Below are 17284 nucleotides of genomic sequence, written 5' to 3' on the forward strand. Positions count from 1 at the left end.
CTCTATGGGTGCTATGGGGCACTGTGGGGTGCAGTGGGTGCTATGGGGGTCTATGGGGGTTCAATAGGTTCTATGGGGCTCCTATGGGTTCTGTGGGGTTCTATGGGGTTCTATGGGGCCTATGGGGTTCTATGGGCTCTATGGGCTCTATGGGCTCCTATGGGTTCTATGGGGTTTTGTGGGGTTCTATGGGCTCTATGGGGTCTATGGGTCGCTATGGGTTCTATGGGGCTCCTATGGGCTCTATGGGGTTCTATGGGGTGTATGGGTCGCTATGGGTTCTATGGGCTCTATGGGGTTCTATGGGCTCTATGGGGGTTCTATGGGGCTCCTATGGGGTCTATATGTTGCTATGGGTTCTATGGGCTCTATGGGGTTCTATGGGCTCTATGGGGGTTCTATGGGGCTCCTATGGGTTCTATGGGGTTCTATGGGGTTCTATGGGGCCTATGGGGTTCTATGGGCTCTATGGGCTCTATGGGCTCCTATGGGTTCTATGGGGTTCTGTGGGGTTCTATGGGCTCTATGGGGTCTATGGGTCGCTATGGGTTCTATGGGGCTCCTATGGGGTCTATGGGGTTCTATGGGCTCTATGGGGCTCCTATGGGGTCTATGGGTCACTATGGGTTCTATGGGCTCTATGGGGTTCTCTGGGCTCTATGGGGGTTCTATGGGGCTCCTATGGGTTCTATTGGGTTCTATGGGCTCTATGGGGCTCCTGTGGGGTCTATGGGGTTCTATGGGCTCTATGGGGCTCCTATGGGGTCTATGGGTCGCTATGGGTTCTATGGGTTCTATGGGGTTCTCTGGGCTCTATGGGGGTTCTATGGGGCTCCTATGGGTTCTATGGGGTTCTATGGGTTCTATGGGGCTCCTATGGGTTCTATGGGGTTCTATGGGGCTCCTATGGGTTCTATTGGGTTCTATGGGCTCTATGGGGCTCCTATGGGGTCTATGGGGTCTATGGGCTCTATGGGCTCTATGGGATTCTATGGGGTCTATGGGGTTCCTATGGGGTCTATGGGTCGCTATGGGTTCTATGGGGCTCCTATGGGTTCTATGGGGTTCTATGGGTTCTATGGGGCTCCTATGGGCTCTATGGGGTCTATGGGTTGCTATGGGTTCTATGGGTTCTATGGGCTCTATGGGGTCTATGGGGCTGCTATGGGCTCTATGGGTTCTATGAGGTTCTATGGGGTTCTATGGGTTCCATGGGGCTCCTGTGTGTTCTATGGGGTCTATGGGTCGCTATGGGTCGCTATGGGTTCTATGGGGCTCCTATGGGGTCTATGGGGTCTATGGGGTCTATGGGGTTCTATGGGCTCTATGGGGGTTCTATGGGGCTCCTATGGGCTCTGTGGGGGTTCTACGCGTCCTACGGGAGGGGGACGGGGCGTGGGGGGGGGCATTCGATGGCTACGCCAGGGGCGCTCTAGGGCTCGCCGTGGGTCCGTCCCCCCCCCCCCCCCTCCGCCCCACAGCCGTCGCCCGTAACGACACGTGCCCGGAGGTGCCGGGGGTGCCCTTTTCCCGCCGCTCTTCCTCCCGCCCCCTCCCCCTGCGGGGCACCGTCCTCACCTTCGCCTGCCGGCCCGGCTTCCGCCTGCGCGGGCCCGACCTCCTCACCTGCCAGTGGGACCTCAGCTGGAGCGCGCCCCCCCCCGCCTGCCAGAGGGGTGAGGGAACCCCCCCCGCCCCCAAAATCCACCCCCCCTCCAAAAAATCCCCACCCCAAAATCCCCCCCCGTAGACCTTCAGGTACGACCTTGACCTCAGGTGACCCCTGCCCCCACCCCGCCTTTGACAACCCCCCACCTTGCCATGTGGACACCCCCTCCAGGACCCCCCCCCGCCCCAAAAATCCAACCCCCCCCCAAAAATCCCCACCCCCCCACCCCAAAATCCCCCCCCATAGACCTTCAGGTGCGACCTTGACCTCAGGTGACCCCTCTCACAAGGCCCCCGACCCCCCCCGTTGCCACCTAGGACCCCCCCCCAGCCCCCCCCCGCCTGCCAGAGGGGTGAGGGAAACCCCCCTGCCCCCCAAAATCCACCCCCCCCCCAAAAATCCCCACCCCCCCACTCCAAAATCCGCCCCCATAGGCCTTCAGGTGCGACCTTGACCTCAGGTGACCCCTCTCACAAGGCCCCCGACCCCCCCCATTGCCACCTAGGACCCCCCCCAGCCCCCCCCCCGCCTGCCAGAGGGGTGAGGGAACTCCCCCCCCACCAAAAATCCACCCCCCCTCCAAAAAATCCCCACCCCCCCACTCCAAAATCCCCCCCCGTAGACCTTCAGGTGCGACCTTGACCCCAGGTGACCCCCTCACAAGGCCCCCGACCCCCCCCATTGCCACCTAGGACCCCCCCCCAGCCCCCCCCCGCCTGCCAGAGGGGTGAGGGAACCCCCCCGCCCCCCAAAATCCACCCCCCCCCCAAAAATCCCCACCCCCCCACCCCAAAATCCCCCCCCATAGACCTTCAGGTGCGACCTTGACCTCAGGTGACCCCTCTCACAAGGCCCCCGACCCCCCCCGTTGCCACCTAGGACCCCCCCCCAGCCCCCCCCCGCCTGCCAGAGGGGTGAGGGAAACCCCCCTGCCCCCCAAAATCCACCCCCCCCCCAAAAATCCCCACCCCCCCACTCCAAAATCCGCCCCCATAGGCCTTCAGGTGCGACCTTGACCTCAGGTGACCCCTCTCACAAGGCCCCCGACCCCCCCCATTGCCACCTAGGACGCCCCCCCAGCCCCCCCCGCCTGCCAGAGGGGTGAGAGACACCCCCCCCCCAAAATCCACCCCCCCCAAAATCCACCCCCCCCCCAAAAAATCCCCACCCCCCCACCCCAAAATCCCCCCATAGTACGACCTTGACCCCAGGTGACCCCCTCACAAGGCCCCCAAACCCCCCCGTTGCCACCTAGGACCCCCCCCCAGCCCCCCCCCGCCTGCCAGAGGGGTGAGGGAACCCCCCCGCCCCCCCAAAATCCACCCCCCCCCCAAAAATCCCCACCCCCCCACTCCAAAATCCGCCCCCATAGGCCTTCAGGTGCGACCTTGACCTCAGGTGACCCCTCTCACAAGGCCCCCGACCCCCCCCGTTGCCACCTAGGACCCCCCCCCAGCCCCCCCCCCGCCTGCCAGAGGGGTGAGGGAACCCCCCCCACCAAAAATCCACCCCCCCCCCAAAAAATCCCCACCCCCCCACCCCAAAATCCCCCCATAGTACGACCTTGACCCCAGGTGACCCCCTCACAAGGCCCCCAAACCCCCCCGTTGCCACCTAGGACCCCCCCCCCAGCCCCCCCCCGCCTGCCAGAGGGGTGAGGGAACCCCCCCCCCCCCAAAAATCCACACACCCCCCCAAAAATTCACCCCCCCTCCAAAAAATCCCCACCCCCCACCCCAAAATCCCGCTCCAGAGACCTTCAGGTATAACCTTGACCCCAGGTGACCCCTGCCCCTACCCCGCCTTTGACACCCCCCCACCTTGCCATGTGGACACCCCCTCCAGGACCCCCCCCCCGCCCCAAAAATCCAACCCCCCCCCAAAAATTCCCACCCCCCCACCCCAAAATCCCCCCCGTAGACCTTCGGGTACGACCTTGACCTCAGGTGACCCCTCTCACAAGGCCCCCAACCCCCCCCCCATTGCCACCTAGGACCCCCCCCAGCCCCCCCCCCCGCCTGCCAGAGGGGTGAGGGACCCCCCCCCCACCAAAAATCCACCCCCCCCCAAAAAATCCCCACCCCCCCACCCCAAAATCCCCCCATAGTACGACCTTGACCCCAGGTGACCCCCTCACAAGGCCCCCGACCCCCCCCGTTGCCACCTAGGTCCCCCCCCCAGCCCCCCCCCGCCTGCCAGAGGGGTGAGGGAATCCCCCCCCCCCCCCAAAAATCCACCCCCCCCCCAAAAATCCCCACCCCAAAATCCCCCCCCAGAGACCTTCAGGTACGACCTTGACCTCAGGTGACCCCCGCCCCCACCCCGCCTTTGACCCCCCCCCCCTTGCCGTGTGGACACCCCCCACCAGAACCCCCCCCCGGCACCCCAAAACCCCTCAAATCTCCCCAAAATCCCCTTCTGGGACCCCCCAAAACCCCCCCAATCCCCCCAGGACCCCCCCAGTTCTCTCCAGCCCCCCCAAAACCCCCCAAAACCCCCCAAATCTCCCCAAACCCCCCCCAAGACCCCGCCCCACCCCCCAGATCTCCCCACACCCCCCAGACCCCCCCCAAAACCCCCCAAATCTCCCCAAACCCCCCCTCTGGGACCCCCCAGAACACCCCCAAGACCCCCCAAACCCCCGACCCCCCCCCCAGGACCCCCCCAGTTCTCTCCAGCACCCCCAAAACGCCCCCAAGACCCCCCCAAAACCCCCCCAAACCCCCCCAGGACACCCCCAGTTCTCTCCAGCCCCCCCAAAACCCCCCGAATCCCCCCAAATCTCCCCAAAACCCCCTTCCAAGACCCCCCAAAACCCCCCAGATCTCCCCACCAACCCCCAGGACCCCCAAAACCCCCCAAATCTCCCCAAAACCCCCCTCTGGGACCCCCCAAAAATCCCCCCAAGACCCCCCAAACCCCCGAACCCCCCCCCAGGACCCCCCCAGTTCTCTCCAGCCCCCCCGAAACCCCCCAAAACCCCCCAAATCTCCCCAAACCCCCCCAGATCTCCCCACAGCCCCCAGACCCCCCCCAAACCTCCCAAATCTCCCCAAAACCCCCCTCTGGGACCCCCCAAGACCCCCCCAAACCCCCCCCCAACCCCCCCAGGACCCCCCCAGTTCTCTCCAGCCCCCCCAAAACCCCCCAAATCTCCCCAAACCCCCCAAATCTCCCCAAAACCCCCCTCTAGGACCCCCCCAAACCCCCCCCCAACCCCCCCAGGACCCCCCCAGTTCACTCCAACCCCCCCAAAACCCCCCAAACCCCCCAAAACCCCCCAAATCTCCCCACCCCCCCCCACCCCCCCCCCTGCCCGGGACCCCCCTGACACCCCCCCCTCCCCCCCCCCCCAAGGTGTGTGTCCCTCCCCCCGGCAACCTCAGGGGGGGCCCCACCCTGACCCCCCCCCAAATCTCAGTGCTGAGGTGCCCGGACCCCGGCGAGGTGGCCAACGGCCAACGCAACGTGGGGGACCCCCGTTTCCCCGTGGGGAGCCGGGTGCGTTACTCCTGTCGCCAGGGCTTCCTCTTGGAGGGCAGCCCCGCCCTCACCTGCCACGCCCGCCACGCCGGCCCCCCCAAGTGGAGCGACCGGCCCCCCAAGTGTGTCCGTGAGTCCAGGAGTTATGGGGTCCCGGAGGTCACAAGACCTGGTTTTGGGGTCCCAAGGGGGAGTTTTGGGGGTCCCGGGGTGGAATTTGGAAGCTCTTGAGATGCCTCCACCAGGGATTGGGGGCCCAGGGGGGAACTTGGGGGTCCCAGCGTGGAATTTGGGGGTCCCAGGATGAAGTTATGGGGTCCCGGAGGTCACATGACCTGGTTTTGGCATCCGAAGGTGGAGTTTTGGGGGTCCCAGGGTGGAATTTGGAAGCTCTTGAGATGCCACCACCACGGATTGGGGTCTCAGAGTGGAGTTATGGGGTGCCAGAATGCAGTTATGGGGTCTTGGAGGTCACACGACCCGGTTTTGGGGTCCCAAGGTGGAGTTTTGGGGGTCCTGGGGTGAAATCTGGAAGCTCTTGAGATGCCACCACCACGGATTGGGATCTCAGAGTGGAGTTATGGGATCCCAGGATGAAGTTATGGGGTCTTGGAGGTCACATGACCTGGTTTTGGTATCCCAAGGTGGAGTTTTGGGGGTCCCAGGGTGGAATTTGGAAGCTCTTGAGATGCCACCACCAGGGATTGGGGGCCAAGGGGGGAATTTGGGGGTCCGAGGGTGGAATTTTGAAGTCCTGGGATGAAGTTATGGGGTCCTGGAGGTCACACGACCCAGTTTTGGGAATCCAAGGTAGAGTTTTGGGGGTCCCAGTGTGGAATTTGGAAGCTCTTGAGATACCACCACCACGGTTTGGGGGCCTAGGGGGGAATTTGGGGGTCCGAGGATGAAGTTATGGGGTCTTGGAGGTCACATGACCTGGTTTTGGGAGTCCAAGGTGGCGTTTTGGGGGTCCCAGGGTGGAATTTGGAAGTTCTTGAGATGCCACCACCACGGATTGGGGGCCCAGGGGGGAATTTGAGGGTCCAAGGGTGTGATTTTGAAGTCCTGGGATGAAGTTATGGGGTCCTGGAGGTCACACGACCCAGTTTTGGCATCCCAAGGTGGAGTTTTGGGGTTCCCAGGGTGGAATTTGGAAGCTCTTGAGATGCCACCACCACGGATTGGGGTCTCAGAGTGGAGTTATGGGGTGCCAGGATGCAGTTATGGAGTCTTGGAGGTCACACGACCTGGTTTTGGGGTCCCAAGGTGGAGTTTTCGGGATCCCGGGGTGGAATTTGGAAGCTCTTGAGATGCCTCCACCAGGGATTGGGGGCCCAGGGGGGAACTTGGGGGTCCCAGCGTGGAATTTGGGGGTCCCAGGATGAAGTTATGGGGTCCCGGAGGTCACATGACCTGGTTTTGGGGTCCCAAGGTGGAGTTTTGGGGGTCCCAGGGTGGAATTTGGAAGCTCTTGAGATGCCACCACTACGGATTGGGGGCCCAGGGGGGAATTTGGGGGTCCGAGGGTGGAATTTTGAAGTCCTGGGATGAAGTTATGGGGTCCTGGAGGTCACACGACCCAGTTTTGGGAATCCAAGGTAGAGTTTTGGGGGTCCCAGTGTGGAATTTGGAAGCTCTTGAGATACCACCACCACGGTTTGGGGGCCCAGGGGGGAATTTGGGGGTCCCAGGATGAAGTTATGGGGTCTTGGAGGTCACATGACCTGGTTTTGGGGTCCCAAGGTGGAGTTTTGGGGGTCCCAGGGTGGAATTTGGAAGCTCTTGAGATACCACCACCACGGATTGGGGGCCCAGGGGGGAATTTGGGGGTCCCAGGATGAAGTTATGGAGTCTTGGAGGTCACATGACCTGGTTTTGGGAGTTCAAGTTGGAGTTATGGGGGTCCCAGGGTGGAATTTGGAAGCTCTTGAGATGCCACCACCACGGATTGGGGTCTCAGAGTGGAGTTATGGGGTGCCAGGATGCAGTTATGGGGTCTTGGAGGTCACAAGACCTGGTTTTGGGGTCCCAAGGGGGAGTTTTGGGGGTCCCGGGGTGGAATTTGGAAGCTCTTGAGATGCCTCCACCACGGATTGGGGGCCCAGGGGGGAACTTGGGGGTCCCAGCGTGGAATTTGGGGGTCCCAGGATGAAGTTATGGGGTCACGGAGGTCACATGACCTGGTTTTGGGGTCCCAAGGTGGAGTTTTGGGGGTCCTGGGGTGGAATTTGGAAGCTCTTGAGATGCCACCACTACGGATTGGGGGCCCAGGGGGGAATTTGGGGGTCCAAGGGTGGAATTTTGAAGTCCTGGGATGAAGTTATGGGGTCCTGGAGGTCACACGACCCAGTTTTGGGAATCCAAGGTAGAGTTTTGGGGGTCCCAGGGTGGAATTTGGAAGCTCTTGAGATACCACCACCACGGTTTGGGGGCCCAGGGGGGAATTTGGGGGTCCCAGGATGAAGTTATGGGGTCTTGGAGGTCACATGACCTGGTTTTGGGAGTCCAAGGTGGAGTTTTGGGGGTCCCAGGGTGGAATTTGGAAGCTCTTGAGATGCCACCACCACGGATTGGGGGCCCAGGGGGGAATTTGAGGGTCCAAGGGTGTGATTTTGAAGTCCTGGGATGAAGTTATGGGGTCCTGGAGGTCACACAACCCAGTTTTGGCATCCCAAGGTGGAGTTTTGGGGGTCCCAGGGTGGAAATTGGAAGCTCTTGAGATGCCACCACCACGGATTGGGGTCTCAGAGTGGAGTTATGGGGTGCCAGGATGCAGTTATGGGGTCTTGGAGGTCACATGACCCGGTTTTGGGGTCCCAAAGTGGAGTTTTGGGGGTCCTGGGGTGAAATCTGGAAGCTCTTGAGATGCCACCACCACGGATTGGGATCTCAGAGTGGAGTTATGGGATCCCAGGATGAAGTTATGGGGTCTTGGAGGTCACATGACCTGGTTTTGGTATCCCAAGGTGGAGTTTTGGGGGTCCCAGGGTGGAATTTGGAAGCTCTTGAGATGCCACCACCACGGATTGGGGGCCCAGGGGGGAATTTGGGGGTCCAAGGGTGGAATTTTGAAGTCCTGGGATGAAGTTATGGGGTCCTGGAGATCACACGACCCAGTTTTGGGAATCCAAGGTAGAGTTTTGGGGGTCCCAGGGTGGAATTTGGAAGCTCTTGAGATACCACCACCACGGTTTGGGGGCCCAGGGGGGAATTTGGGGGTCCCAGGATGAAGTTATGGGGTCACGGAGGTCACATGACCTGGTTTTGGTATCCCAAGGTGGAGTTTTGGGGGTCCCAGGGTGGAATTTGGAAGCTCTTGAGATGCCACCACCAGGGATTGGGGGCCCAGGGTGGAATTTGGGGGTCCCAGGGTGAACTTTGGGCTTCCTGGAGGTCCCCCCTCACCTTTATCGTCCCCCGGGGTGTGTGTCCCCGCCGTCCCCCCCCCCTCAGTGAAGTACGAGCCCTGCTTGAACCCGGGGGTGCCGGCCAACGGCTACCAGACGCTCTACAAGCACCACTACCAGGCGGGGGAGTCCTTGCGTTTCTTCTGCTCCGAGGGCTACGAGCTGCTGGGGGAGGTGACCGTCACCTGCCTCCCCGGCCACCCCCCCCGCTGGACCAGCCGCCCCCCCCTCTGCCGAGGTACGGAGCCTTCGTCGTCACGGTCAAGGGCGTCTGGGGCCACCTCAGCCTCATGGGCGGCCCCGGGGCACGGCCGGGGGAGGGCAGGGGGAGGGGGGGAAGAGTTTGATGGGCTTCGGCGTCATCTTCGTCTTCATCGGGGAGCGCCGCCGGGTTGTCCAGCCTCAGCATCATCATCATCATCATCATCATCATCATCGGCATCTTCGTCTTCATCGGGGAGTGCCTCTGGGTTCTCCATCCTGAGCATCATCATCATCATCATCATCGGCATCTTCATCTTCGTCGGGGAGCGCCTCTGGGTTCTCCATCCTGAGCATCATCATCATCATCATCGTCATCGTCATCTTCATTAGGGACCAGCTTTGGGTTCTCCATCCTCATCATCATCATCATCATCATCGTCATCTTCATCTTCATTGGGGAGCGCCTCCAGGTTCTCCATCCTGAGCATCATCATCATCATCATCATCATCATCATCGGCATCTTCATCTTCATCAGGGAGCGCCTCCGGGTTCTCCATCCTAAGCATCATCATCATCATCATCTTCATCTTCGTCTTCATCAGGGAGCGCCTCCGGGTTCTCCATCCTAAGCATCATCATCATCATCTTCACCTTCATCAGGGAGCACCTCTGGGTTCTCCATCCTTCTCCTCATCATCATCGTCATCTTCATCGGGGAGCGCCTCCGGGTTCTCCATCATCATCATCATCATCATCATCATCATCATCATCATCATCATCGCCATCATCATCGTCATCATCATGTTCATTAGGGACCACCTTTGGGTTCTCCATCCTCGGCATCACCATCATCATCTTCGTCTTCATCTTCATCGGGGAGCGCCTCCGGGTTCTCCATCCTCAGCATCATCATCATCTTCATCTTCGTCTTCATCGGGGAGCGCCTCTGGGTTCTCCAGCCTCGGCACCACCATCATCATCATCGGCATCATCGTCATCTTCGTCGGGGAGCGCCGCCGGGTTCTCCATCCTCAGCATCATCATCGTCATCTTCATCTTCATCGGGGAGTGCCTCTGGGTTCTCCAGCCTAAGCATCATCATCATCATTGTCGTCATCATCTTCATCTTCGTCTTCATCAGGGAGCGCCTCCGGGTTCTCCATCCTGAGCATCATCATCATCATCTTCACCTTCATCTTCATCAGGGAGCACCTCTGGGTTCTCCATCCTTCTCCTCATCATCATCGTCATCTTCATCTTCATCGGGGAGCGCCTCCCGGTTCTCCATCCTCATTATCATCATCATCATCATCATCATCATCATTATCATCATCATCATCATCTTCATCAGGGACCGCCTCTGGGTTCTCCATCCTGACCATCATCATCATCATCATCGTCATCATCATCGTCATCATCATCTTCATTAGGGACCACCTTTGGGTTCTCCATCCTCATCATCACCATCATCATCTTCGTTTTCATCTTCATTGGGGAGCGCCTCCAGGTTCTCCATCCTGAGCATCATCATCATCATCATCATCATCGGCATCTTCATCTTCATCTTCATCAGGGAGCACCTCCGGGTTCTCCATCCTCAGCATCATCATCATCTTCATCTTCGTCTTCATCGGGGAGCGCCTCTGGGTTCTCCAGCCTCGGCACCACCATCATCATCATCGGCATCATCGTCATCTTCGTCAGGGAGCGCCTCCAGGTTCTCCATCCTCATCATCATCATCATCATCATCGTCATCATCTTCGTCACGGACCCCTCAAGGTTCTTCATCATCACCGTCATCGTGAGACCACCTTCATGTTCTTCATCGTCGTCATCAGCATCATCATGGAGCACCTCGAGGTTCTTCATCATCACCATCATCGTGGACCACCTCGATGTTCTCCATCGTCATCATCACCATCATCATCATCATGATGGACCCCTCGATGTTCTTCTTCATCATCACCATCATCGTGGACCACCTCGATGTTCTCCATCGTCATCGTCACCATCATCATGGACCACCTTGAGGTCCTTCATCATCACCGTCATCGTGAGGCCACCTTGATGTTCGCCGCCATCATCATCATCATCATCATCATTGTCATCATCACCACCATGGACCACCTCGACGTTCTTCATCGTCATCATCATGGACCACCTCGATGTTCTCCATCATCATCACCATCATCATCATCGTCACCATCGTCATGGACCCCCTCGACGTCCTTCATCATCATCGTCGTCGCCGTCGCCATCGTCGCCGTCAGCGCGAACCGACCCGACGTTCTCCGCCATCTTCACCTTCGTCATCGTCTTCCTCGGGGCCCACCTTCACCTTCCCCCGCCCTCATCGGGGCCCACCTTCTTCTTCCTCCTCCTCCTCCTCCTCCCCCCCTCCCCCCTCGGGGTTCACCCCGGCCCCTCCCCCGCAGCGGCCGACCCCGACGCCCTGGATGAGCGACGGCTGCAGGGTGAGGGGGCGGGGCCGGGGGGGGCGTGGCCACGGGGGTGGGGGCGTGGCCATGGCTCTGGGGGGCGTGTCAATGGGCTCTGGGGGCGTGGCCGTGGGGTCTGGGGGCGTGGCCATGGGTTGGGGGCGTGGCCATGGGCTTTGGGGGGCGTGGCCGTGGGTTGCAGGTGTGGTTGTGGGCTCTGGGGGCGTGGCCGTGGGGTCTGGGGGCGTGGCCGTGAGCTCTGGGGGCGTGGCCATGGCTCTGGGGGGCGTGGCAATGGGTTCTGGGGGCGTGGCCGTGGGGTCTGGGGGCGTGGCCATGGGTTGGGGCGTGGCCATGAGGTATGGGGGCGTGGCCATGGGATCTGGGGGCGTGTCCGTGGGCTCTGGGGGCGTGGCCATGGGCTTTGGGGGGCGTGGCCACTGGTTGGGGGTGTGTCCGTGGGCTCTGGGGGCGTGGCCATGGGTTGGGGGTGTGGCAATGGGCTCTGTGGGCGTGGCTGTGGGGTATGGGGGCGTGGCCGTGGGTTGGGGGTGTGGCCATGGGGTCTGGGGGCGTGGCCGTGAGCTCTGGGGGCGTGGCCATGGCTCTGGGGGGCGTGGCAATGGGTTCTGGGGGCGTGGCCGTGGGGTATGGGGATGTTGCCGTGGGTTGGGGGCGTGGCCATGGGCTGGGGCGTGGCCATGGGCTCTGAGGGCGTGGCCATGGGCTCTGAGGGCGTGGCCATGCCGTTTAGGGGCGTGGCCACGGGAGGGGTTTGGGGGCGTGGCCACGATGGTACGGGGCGGGGGCAAGGGTTTGGGGGCGTGGCTATGGGTCGGGGGGCGTGGTCAAGGCTCCAGGGTGTGCCGGTCATGTGACCTAGGGGTGGGGCTAAGGCTGCGGGGGCGTGGCCGTGGGGCTGGGGGCGTGGTCAAGGGGGGGCCTTGGCACGCGGTCGAGGCTCTGGGGGCGGGGTCACGGGTTGGGGGCGGGGCCACTCTGACGTGGGCGTGGCCATGGTTTGGGGGCGTGTCCTTCTCCGCTGACGTCAAACACCCCCCACCCCCCCCCCCACCCCCGCGCCGCTCCCCCATTGGCCGCCGCGCAGTGACGCAGAGGGCGGGGCCCGCCCGGCCGCTGGAGGGCGGCAGCATCGCCTTGGCCACGCTCCTCCCCCTCCTGCTCGTCCTCCTCCTGATTGGCGGCCTCTACGTCTATTACACCAAGTGAGCCAATCAGCGGCCAGGTGGGCGGGGCGGCGGCGGCGGCGGCGGCGGGGGGGGGGGAGAGGGGGCGCACGGCCTCAACCCCGCGCATGCGCCGAGCCCTTTAAAGCGGCAACGCCGCCTTCTTCCCCGCTTCTTAAAGCGGCGACGCCGGGTGGGGCCCAGCGCTTCTTAAAGCGGCGATGGGAGGGGTTTTAAAGGGGCCGCGGGACAATTTTGGCCCCCCGGGGGTGGGGGATGGGGGAGGGGGGGAGGGTGTCTTATTTCGCCCCCCTTCCCCCGCCGTGTCTCCGCCCCAGGTGTCAGGGCAAGCCCCTCTTCGGCTTCTCCTTCTCCAGCTCCCACAGCTACAGCCCCATCACGGTGGAGGGCGACTTCAACAACCCCCTTTACGAGGCCGGGGTGAGCCCCCCCCACCCCCCCTCCCCCCAACCCCCAACACCCCACCCCCCACCCCCCCCGGCGGGTGTCGACCCGCCCCAAGCGACGCTGGTGGGGGGGGTGGGTGTTTGAGGGGTCCGACCCCTTTTCGGGGGGGGTCTGACACCTTTTTTGGGGGGGGACTGACCCCTGGCTGGGGGTCTTGCCCCCCCTCTTTTCCCTTCCCCCCTCCCCCCGCAGGACACCAGGGAGTACGAGGTCTCCATCTGAACGGCCCCCGCCCCGCGCCGGGGGACGCGTCCCCTTTAAGGCGCCCCGCCCCCCCGCCATTGCCACTTTAAACACAAAGTGTGGGGGGGGAGGGGGGGCGGCACCTCGCCCCGCCCACCAAGAAGCCACACGCGCACACTTGCCAAACCCCCACCCCCACCCCACCCCCCCCCTTTCGATTTTGGGTCCATTCGCTTGGATTTCGGGGCATTAAAAACCCAATATATTGATAAATAAAGACGACAAACACCCCCCCCCCCCTTTTAAACGGGCCTCCGCCATCTGCGCACGCGCGGGCCGGCGCGAGGGGGGGCGTGGCCGCGCGTAAGCCCCGCCCGCTATGCAAATGAAGCGCGGCCGCCGCCGCGCCTTGTATGCAAATGAAGTGGGCGGGGGGTGTGTCTCGCTCCCGGCGGCGTCGCGCATGCGCAGCTGGGCGGGGCGCGGGGTGGGGGGGGGGGAGAGGACGGGACGGACACACCCACAAAATGGCGCCCGGGGCCTGAGGGCGCCGCTGCCCGCCCCGTTCTCCCCCCCCCCCCCCCGCCCCCCCCCCCCGACGCCGGTCCGGAGGCGGCCTGGGCCGGGTGAGAGAGGCGAGAGGGGACGGAGGGAACCGGGGAGGGCTCTGTATGGCGGCGGCGGCGGCGGCGGCGGGGGGGGGTTGGAGGAGGGCGGAAGATGGCGGTGGGGGGGGGTGAGGGGCGCCTGAGGGCCCAAGATGGCGGCCTGAGGGGGTGGGAGGTGCCTCGGGGCCCGACATGGCGGCGCTGCGGGCGGCGGGATCGCCTCAGCCCTCCAAGGGGTTGCCTCGGGGCCGCTGGGACCCCCCTCAGGGATCGAAGGGGTGGCCCCAGGGGCGCGGGGGGTCACCTCGGGGGGCAGCACGGTGGCCCCGGGGCGACTGGGACCACCTCGGCCCTCAGCACGGTGGCCCCAGGACCACTAGAATCGCCTCAGCCCTCAACGTGGTGGCCGCAGGGCTACTGGGACCGCCTCAGGGGTCAATATGATGGCCCCAGGGCTACTGGGACCACCTCAGGGCTCAACATGGTGGCCCCAGGGCTACTGGGACCACCTCAGGGCTCAAAATGGTGGCCCTATGGCCATTGGGACCACTTCAGCCCTCAATGTGATGGTGCCAAGGCCATTAGGATCGCCCCGGGGCCACCAAGATCACCGCAGCCCTCAAAATAGCAGCCCTGTGGCCACTAAAAGCATCTCAGGGCTCAAAATACTGGCCCCGGGGACACCAGAATCACCTCAGCCCTCAAGACGGTGCTCCTATGGCCACTGGGACCACCTCAGCCCTCAATATGGTGGCCCTACGACCACTGGGACCACTTCAGCCCTCAACACAATGGCCCTACGGCCACTGGGACCACCTCAGCCCTCAATATGGTGGCCCTATGGCCAGTGGGACCACCTCAGCCCTCAATATCGTGGCCCTATGGCCACTGGGACCACCTCAGCCCTCAATATCGTGGCCCTATGGCCACTGGGACCACCTCAGCCCTCGACACGGTGGCCCTATGGCCACTGGGACCACCTCAGCCCTCGACACGGTGGTCCTACGGCCACTGGGACCACCTCAGCCCTCAATATGGTGGTCCTACGGCCACTGGGACCACCTCAGCCCTCAATATGGTGGCCCTATGGCCAGTGGGACCACCTCAGCCCTCGACATGGTGGCCCTACGGCCACTGGGACCACCTCAGCCCTTGACACGGTGGCCCTACGGGCACTGGGACCACTTCAGCCCTCAATATGGTGGCCCTATGGCCAGTGGGACCACCTCAGCCCTCGACACGGTGGTCCTACGGCCACTGGGACCACCTCAGCCCTCGACATGGGGGCCCTGTGGCCACTGGGTCCACCTCAGCCTTCAATATGGTGGCCCTACGGCCACCGGGACCACCTCAGCCCTCGACATGGTGACCCTGTGGCCACTGGGTCCACCTCAGCACTCAATATGGTGGCCCTACGGCCACCGGGACCACCTCAGCCCTCAACACAATGGCCCTACGGCCACTGGGACCACCTCAGCCCTCAATATGGTGGCCTTACGGCCACCAGGACCACCTCAGCCCTCAACACAATGGCCCTATGGCCACTGGGACCACCTCAGCCCTTAATATGGTGGCCTTACGGCCACCAGGACCACCTCAGCCCTCAACACAATGGCCCTACGGCCACTGGGACCACCTCAGCCCTCGACACGGTGGTCCTACGGCCACTGGGACCACCTCAGCCCTCAATATGGTGGTCCTACGGCCACTGGGACCACCTCAGCCCTCAATATGGTGGCCCTATGGCCAGTGGGACCACCTCAGCCCCTCGACATGGTGGCCCTACGGCCACTGGGACCACCTCAGCCCTTGACACGGTGGCCCTACGGGCACTGGGACCACTTCAGCCCTCAATATGGTGGCCCTATGGCCAGTGGGACCACCTCAGCCCTCGACACGGTGGTCCTACGGCCACTGGGACCACCTCAGCCCTCGACATGGGGGCCCTGTGGCCACTGGGTCCACCTCAGCCTTCAATATGGTGGCCCTACGGCCACCGGGACCACCTCAGCCCTCGACATGGTGACCCTGTGGCCACTGGGTCCACCTCAGCACTCAATATGGTGGCCCTACGGCCACCGGGACCACCTCAGCCCTCAACACAATGGCCCTACGGCCACTGGGACCACCTCAGCCCTCAATATGGTGGCCTTACGGCCACCAGGACCACCTCAGCCCTCAACACAATGGCCCTATGGCCACTGGGACCACCTCAGCCCTTAATATGGTGGCCTTACGGCCACCAGGACCACCTCAGCCCTCAACACAATGGCCCTACGGCCACTGGGACCACCTCAGCCCTCAATATGGTGGTCCTACGGCCACTGGGACCACCTCAGCCCTCAATATGGTGGCCCTATGGCCACTGGGACCACCTCAGCCCTCGACACGGTGGCCCTACGGCCACTGTGACCACCTCAGCCCTCGACATGGTGGCCCTGTGGCCACTGGGACCACCTCAGCCTTCAATATGGTGGCTCTATGGCCACTGGGACCACCTCAGCACTCAATATGGTGGCCCTACGGCCACCGGGACCACCTCAGCCCTCAACACAATGGCCCTACGGCCACTGGGACCACCTCAGCCCTTGACACGGTGGTCCTACGGCCACTGGGACCACTTCAGCCCTCAACACGGTAGCTCTATGGCCACTGGGACTCTGTCAGCCCTCAATATGGTGGCCCTATGGCCACTGGGACCACCTCAGCCCTCGACACGGTGGCCCTACGGCCACTGTGACCACCTCAGCCCTCAACGTGGTGGCCCCAGGGCCACCAGCATCACCTCAGGGCTCAAGATGGCGGCCCCGTGGCCGCCGAACTCACCTCCGGCCTAGCCCCGACCCCCCCCCCCCGCCCCCCAGCCCTGTTTTTTGGGGTGAAAAGTGGCTTTTTTTTAATTTTTATTTTTTATTTTTGGGGTTGGGGGTGGGGGGGGGGACAGGCAGCCATGGAGGCGGCGCCGGAGGAGGTGACCTCGGGGCTGCAGTCCCCTGGCGGTGGGGGCCCGGCCCCCCCCTGCGGCCGGAGGAGGAGGAGGAGGAGGAGGAGGAAGAAGAAGAAGAACCCCCCGGGAAGAGGAAGAAGAAGGCGCCGCGGCGGCGGCGGCGGCGGCGGGGGGGGCGGCGAGGAAGAGTTGGAGGAAGAGGAGGAGGAGGAGGAGGAAGAGGAGGAAGAGGAGGAAGGCTGGGGGTACCTTGCAGCGACGAAGAAGGGGAACCCCCCGAGGGTTGGCTGCCCCCCCCGGCCGATATCCGCCGCCTTTACGAACTGTTGGCCCGGGGGGACGCCCCCCCCCAACTCCGCCACGTCCCCCCCCGACCCCGACGCGCCCCCACCCCGGAACCCGACAGCGAGGAAGAGCAGGGCTCGGGCGGGCAGCCCGACAGCGAGGAGGAGGAGGAGGAGAAGTAAGGCCTTTTTGGGGGGGGGGGGGGGGGGGGCTCTGGGGGGTTGGGGGGGGGCTTGGAGGGGGATTTGGGGGGGTCGGAGGGGGGTTTTGGGGGGCAAAAGGGGGAATTTGAGGGGCGGGGGGGGTTTGGGGGGGCTGGAGGGGGGATTTGGGGGGCAAAAGGGGGGGTTTGGGGGGGATTTTGGGGGTGGGGAGGGGGATCGGGGGGGCTGGAGGAGGGGTT

General features: G+C 63.2%; 1 protein-coding gene across 1 annotated transcript; it reads left to right on the forward strand.

Annotated features, from left to right (window-relative positions):
- The first annotated feature begins 1332 nt into the window (after positions 1-1332).
- LOC141736779 (seizure protein 6 homolog) lies at positions 1333-13345 on the forward strand. Its single transcript, XM_074571348.1, has 7 exons — positions 1333-1676; positions 5091-5282; positions 8606-8797; positions 11201-11239; positions 12312-12429; positions 12729-12831; positions 13051-13345. Exons 1-7 carry the CDS (start codon positions 1349-1351, stop codon positions 13078-13080), a joined length of 1002 nt encoding a protein of 333 aa, XP_074427449.1. The 5' UTR covers positions 1333-1348; the 3' UTR covers positions 13081-13345.
- Positions 13346-17284: the final 3939 nt, after the last annotated feature.

This window comes from Larus michahellis, unplaced genomic scaffold (genome assembly GCF_964199755.1).
Source record: "Larus michahellis unplaced genomic scaffold, bLarMic1.1 SCAFFOLD_563, whole genome shotgun sequence".
Lineage (NCBI taxonomy): Eukaryota > Metazoa > Chordata > Aves > Charadriiformes > Laridae > Larus > Larus michahellis.

What these genes read in the sequence shown, in the direction of transcription:
- LOC141736779 (XM_074571348.1), top strand. Translation starts at nt 1,349, where the DNA reads ATGGGCTCTGTGGGGGTTCTACGCGTCCTACGGGAGGGGGACGGGGCG. An exon ending in GGATGAGCGACGGCTGCAGG is followed by an intron (nt 11,240 to 12,311) that starts GTGAGGGGGCGG and finishes GCCGCCGCGCAG; the next exon opens with TGACGCAGAGGGCGGGGCCC. An exon ending in CTCTACGTCTATTACACCAA is followed by an intron (nt 12,430 to 12,728) that starts GTGAGCCAATCA and finishes TCTCCGCCCCAG; the next exon opens with GTGTCAGGGCAAGCCCCTCT.